The sequence below is a fragment of the Crocodylus porosus genome, unplaced genomic scaffold, assembly GCF_001723895.1.
Source record: "Crocodylus porosus isolate Cpor-Errol unplaced genomic scaffold, CroPor_comp1, whole genome shotgun sequence".
NCBI lineage: Eukaryota > Metazoa > Chordata > Crocodylia > Crocodylidae > Crocodylus > Crocodylus porosus.
The window spans coordinates 28,915,130-28,921,138 of record NW_017728910.1 but is presented as its reverse complement, the minus strand read 5'-3'; the positions used below and the strand labels follow the sequence as shown (position 1 = coordinate 28,921,138).

The following is a 6,009-nucleotide window of genomic DNA, read 5'->3' as shown; positions in this document are numbered from 1 at the left end:
CTAGCCCGCCCTGACAACAACTCTGGCCCCCCGGGAGGCCGCCAGCCCCGCGCCCCGCTCTCGGGGCGCTGCGCAGAGCCAGCTTTCCCCGAGGGCAGCGGCCGGGCCAGGGGCTGCCCGCGCCGCGCCCCCGCGTCCCGGGAAGGGACAAGAAGTTCCCGCGCCCGGAGCACGGCCACGAGGTGAGACGCGGAGCCCCGCGGAGCAGGCGCACGGCCGGGGGGTGAAGGAGACGCCTCTGGGCTCCAGCGTCATGGGGGGGAGTGGGAGGGAAGGGTCACAGGGGTCCCGGGAGGGAGGGGTGGAGGGAAGCGGGCTGCGCAACGCCGCCCTGCCTATAAATGTGGGGGGTCCGGGGAGCCCGAGCGCTACGAGCGCAGCAGAGCGGCTGGTGGCGAGGGGCCCGGGCCGGGCGCTCCCGGGGCTGCGCCGCCCGCACGGACAGATGCTGCACGGCGCCGCTCCCGCTCCCGGTAAGTGGCCGCGTGGGCGCGGGGCACAGCCTCCCGCAGCGGTGCTGGGGCACTCGCTCCTGCCCGGGGGGCGCCCACCGCCGCTGCTCCCCCGCCCGGGTGGGACGCGTGAGGCTTTCCCCGGGAGAGGCGGGCATGGCCCGCTGTTTCTGCCTTGCCGCGCTGTTCAAGGTGCCAGCGCTGCACGACAAGAAGTAGCAGAGGGGTGCTGGGGTGCCCCCTCGCTGCCTTGGGGGCTGGCTTCATGTCCATCCAAGGGGGGCCTTTTTCAGAGGATTTACTCTTTATCCTCCGGGCAGCATCACTGTGCTGTCACCACGCTTCCGGACAAGGGTGCGCTTGCAGTTTCCTACCTGTCCTCTCTGCTTTTAAGTTGTACTTCGTTTTTGCAGGGAGGGAAGTGGGATGCCGTGCGTGCGTGGTTCCTGGACAAAAGTCAGGCATTTAAAAAAACGGGGCCCCTGGAGAGAGCACTGATATCAAGCCCAGCTCACTAAAGCTGTCCCACAAAATTTATCTTTCTTCTGGAGAGAAGTTGGCTAGGTCTGGCTGGCGGGGTTAGGGCAGTATTATGCAAGTACTCTCCAGTTTCTTGTCAACAGTTTCCTGACAAAGTGAAGATGCTGCTCAACCAAAGTGATGGCACTTAGAGCAATAACCCTTTTCAGCTATTCAAACTATTCACACCAGGCCCTGGGGTAAATCCACTGAAAGACATTAACCAATCTATTTTATTTACTGTAGTGCAAGCTTAAAAACCTCAATTTGATTCGGATTCTCCCAGCAGAGCTAAATATCATTCTGTGTCTTCAGAACTAGAGACCTGCATTTAAAATTGTCCCAGTTAATAAAGTAAAAACAATGGTTTTGGCACCTGTTAGAAAGCCAAACTTGGCCTGGGATATGAAATTAAAGCTCCCCGTCCCTGCCCCCCTTTTCATTTTCTAGATTAAAACCACTATTGGTTCCTTAATTTGAACCTCTTTAAACATTTTAACAACTAATTTGCAGTGTATTCCAACACTGAATATATTAGTCTTTATAAAATTTGTGTTATTTAGTTTACCAAGACATCTTGTAATTTAATATAACAATGAACAAATCCACTGGTGCCTTCAGTGCACCTGTATAAATCATCATTTGGATCATAGTATGTACAAGAAATCAATTATGCTTTTTTTTTATACTTACCCAACCGTGTTGCAATTAATGGTGTGTTATAGGCATAAATGGCAGCAGGATGCAGCCTATAAAATTCTGCAGTTAATCTTGAAGTACAGAAGTGTAGCAATAGTGAGTACTAGGATATCTGCCTGGATAAGGAGGACTGAATATGGTCTGAAGCAGGCTATTAACCTGGTGATGTAAAAGTGCTCTGGCAAGGATGTTAAACATTTCACGCTCTTTGATTAGGCTGATCCATTTTGTTTATTGCTATCACAACCTTTTGGTTACTGGATCTTTCAAAAAACACCATTCCTAAGTCTAAAAATCCAACTTTTTTGACAAGTTTCTGAACTTACCAGTATCGTTTTTTAGCAGGTGCTGAATATTTACTGTGTTTTTCATCTTTACAAACTGAACCACATTCTCACTAAAATGTAAGTCAGGGCAATATTCATTGCATGCCTCGTGATTCATATTACTAGAACAGAAAAGCCAATCTAGCCCTTTACTGCTTGTAGGGGAGAAACTTTCACCATGAGATTTGGAGATGGTGGGTCTCATTTTTTATTTACGTAGACCATTGTATACGGCTGACAGAAAGTGAGTTAATTTCTGATTGACATTGTCCATGGGGAGAAGAGAATCAAGCTCATTGTTCCCAGTGATGTGGTGTGCTCTGTCCTCTTGCCTGGCAACAGCACCTTGTAAATTGCACGTGCCAGTGCCAGCCCACCCTAATTAGAAGTTTCTATGGCAATAATGCCAGCCAAAAAGGTTAGTGCCAACAACATAGCAAAAATGAGAAGCATGTTATCTTGTCAGGTTAAAATATCACCAAGTCTCTGTACTGTTTTTAAATAATCTTTTAATACATGACCCCCAAAACTAATAATAATGCCCACATTTTTACTTTCTTTTTTGTTACTATTGGAAGCATGCTTTTGCTATGTGTAAGAGGCAGATACAGAATACAGGGGAAATGGAGTACTGTTTACACTAACTTTAAAGACCATGTCAAAGTACAATATTGTATTTGCAGACACAATTTTTCCCCCTTGAATTTTACAGTGTAACTGGTTTACAGAACACTTCCTTGACACCAATTGCTTTAAAATGTTTACTGAGCATAAGCAGTAACTCAGAAATTGGCTTTGGGATGTTCTATACCTCTATTGCCTCCCAAAGTCTTCCAGATAAGATCTGTTCCACTTAGAAGTAAAAGTTTTTTAAATCTGAAAATACAGTTCTTTTTTCTTTCCCTGGCTCATAGATCAGTACTACTTATAGTCCTTAATTTGAACTTGCTTAACAAGCCTACTAGTATTGCAAGCGGGAATAGTTGCCTGTGCTTGTATCGACTCAAAAATGATCAAATGTAAAGGGTAGGAAATACTTATTTTAGTCTGTATAGTAAGCAAATGCAATTCAAAATATGCATGAGAAGCCACTTTTTTGTGGAAGTGTCATATTCAAAAACTGTTAACATTTGGAGTAGAATATGACTATAAATCCTCAACAATTTTCTGTTAGGTGCCTTATAATAATTGCATTTACTTAGTTCCAGCATATAAGCCTTTGTGCATTATGGTTCCTGATTTGTAATGGAACAAATATTTAAGAATTGGGATTCTTATTTCCCTATTGCAATCTCTCTGATTCCTAACGATATCTTATTTTAAGTTATATGAATCAATCTGTCATTATAAAAAGAGCCCAGTTAAATGCTCATCTCAGAGAAACCATAGATAATATCAGTTAAGGTATTATACCAAATACTCACTACCATATGTTCAAACACTTCTCTCAAGCGGTAACTCACCCTCCATTTTCCCTTAGCCATTTCTGGATTAGAACATGTAAAAAAGTAGACCAAACTCCCTGTCAGTCCAAAGCTCCTGGTATATTCCTGCTATACTCAAACAAATGCCACCTTATTACTGTCCTTGCAAGGTCTCAGGCAATATCAGGCAAACTAATAATTACTTTCTGAACTAAAATTACCTATACTTTATAGCACTTGAGCAGTTTGTATAACAACTTCAATATTTCCAGACTGTTATACACACAGTTATGTGCTTAATAACGTCATCTTTTCTTCGCTCTTCAGTTTCATGAAGGGTCAAGTTCCGTCTTATCATTCTGCCCACAGAAACCAATATTCCTGCATTAGTTCAGTTAAATATTATATGTGATTCAGGTAACATTTTTAATCATGTGTTGGTTGTTAAGCAGTCTCAAAGGGCTATCTACTTCCAGAAACTCCCAGTGAGGCTAAGGAATAGGTGATCAATGGACAAGTGTGTTTCAGTTAAATCTTGGTTGGCTGAGTAGACTACCAAGATGTTTTGACATCTGAATAAATCTGTCAGCCATACAATAGGGTTGACAGGATGTCAAACCAGGTTCTGACTACTTGGCTGGACCCCCTTGCTTGCAGAGCTTATTGGAGGAAAAAAGAGAGTGTAGGCACCTAACAAAGGGTTCTAGATACTGTAAAGGAAGTGTCTCACATTGAAGAAAGATTGGGTGGGAAAGTGGAAGTGCACCAACTGCAGAATTAAGATACAAACCAACTGACTCCATAATACTAATGGACTAAGCCATGCTGTCTAGTACTGTTGCTAGGGACCTACAGAAGTCAGTGCAGAAACGGGCTGTGCTGCAGCTCCTTTAATCTTACAGGTTCCCCTGCACACCTCCTAGCTGATTGGCAGAGGGGCCATGCTCCTTGCTCCTGATTGGAAGGAAGGCAAGAACTGTAGTTTTAAATATGGCACCGTTTTTAACCCCCAGTTGATCAGCAACAAGCGGGAGGGCCACAGGGGCCCCTCTGCTAATCAGTAGTGTGGAGGGGAATGCTTGGGGGAACCTGCAAAATTAAAGGAGGTGCTGCACAGCCCACTTCTGCCATGATCTCGGTAGGTCCCTAACTATTGTTTACCTGGCTATTAACATAAGTTATCCCTTCATTTCGGGGGGGGGGAAGGGGGGCAAGAGAGGAGGTTCACACTATGCCAATAACTTGCCCCCAGAAAGTACATGTTTACCAGACTAGCAGCTTTTCAGACATGTAGATTTATTAATCTAATATACTCTCTCTCCCCCATGTGAGTTTGTCTAACTAGATGTCAAGCTTCTAGCTCTTCTTTAAAATGTAAATGTATCACGGTCTGTGGTTGAACTTAATGGCTGGTCTAATCTAGATCCTGGTTTAATGTGCCTCAGAGCATCTCACTATGCACCACAAATCAACAATCTAAGTCAAATGCTAATTCTCAGCCACTGTCTCTTCAAGTATAAATAGGTGATGGCCATTTAAGTTAATCACTGTCTTACTGACACATTCTTGCATGTAATACAAAGAAACATCAAAATAACATTATATCAAATATAGTAATACATACAGATATAAGAAGAATAAAACTGAACACAGCTTTGCACTAACTATAGTTAAAAACTAAACACCACAAAAGTAAACCTAATAATATCCATGTGTACCACATGGTCGTATTTAAATCAGCTGGCACCGTATTTAAAAACAGTGCCATATTTAAATCAGCAAGGAGGTGTGCAGGGGCACCTACACGATGGACATATTTAAATCAGCTGGTCCTGACAATCTCCACCCCAGAGTGCTGAGGTAATTAGCTGAGGTCATTGCGGGACCCCTGGCACAGCTTTACGAGCACTCATGGTGCTCTGGTGTGGTGCCAGAGGACTGAAAAAGAGCCAGTGTCTTTCCCACTTTCAAAAAGGAGAGGAAGGAGGACCCAGGAAACCATAGGCCAGTGAGTCTTACCTCAATCCTGGGGAAGCTTTTTGAGAGAATTATCATAGTGCATGTCCATGAGGGGCCAGCAGGGGAGATTATGCTTAGGGGCAACCAACATGGGTTCATCAGAGGCAGGTCCTGTCAGACCAACCTGGTGGCCTTCTATGACCAGGTCACAAAATCCTTAGACACGGGTATAGCAGTGGATGTAGTCTTTCTGGACTTTAGGAAGGCCTTCGACACTGTCTCTCCCTCAATTCTCATTAAAAAACTGGGGGACTGTAGTGTCGACACCTACATAGTCAAATGGGTTGCTAATTGGCTAGAGGCCGCACCCAGAGAGTGGTGGTGGATGTGTCATTTTTGACCTGGAGGGAGGTGGCCAGTGGGATTCCACAGGGCTCGGTCCTCAGGCCCGCACTGTTCAACATCTTCATCAGAGACTTGGACGAGGGTGTAAAAAAGCCCCCTGTTCAAATTTGCAGACAACACTAAGATGTGGGGGGAAGTGGGCACGCTAGAAGGGAGGAATAGGCTGCAATCAGACCTAGACAGGTTACAGGGGTGGGCGGATGAGAACAGGATGAGTTTCAACAC

At 45.0% G+C, this 6,009-nt stretch overlaps 1 protein-coding gene across 1 annotated transcript in view; it reads left to right on the top strand.

Moving 5' to 3' along the window:
- Positions 1-359: 359 nt before the first annotated feature.
- Positions 360-6,009, top strand: part of CPB1 (carboxypeptidase B1) — a 118,306-nt gene continuing 112,656 nt past the window's right edge. The window contains exon 1 of the mRNA XM_019532553.1: positions 360-473. Coding sequence (XP_019388098.1) covers positions 446-473 — 28 coding nt within the window. The 5' untranslated portion in view covers positions 360-445. The remainder of the gene's footprint in view (positions 474-6,009) is intronic.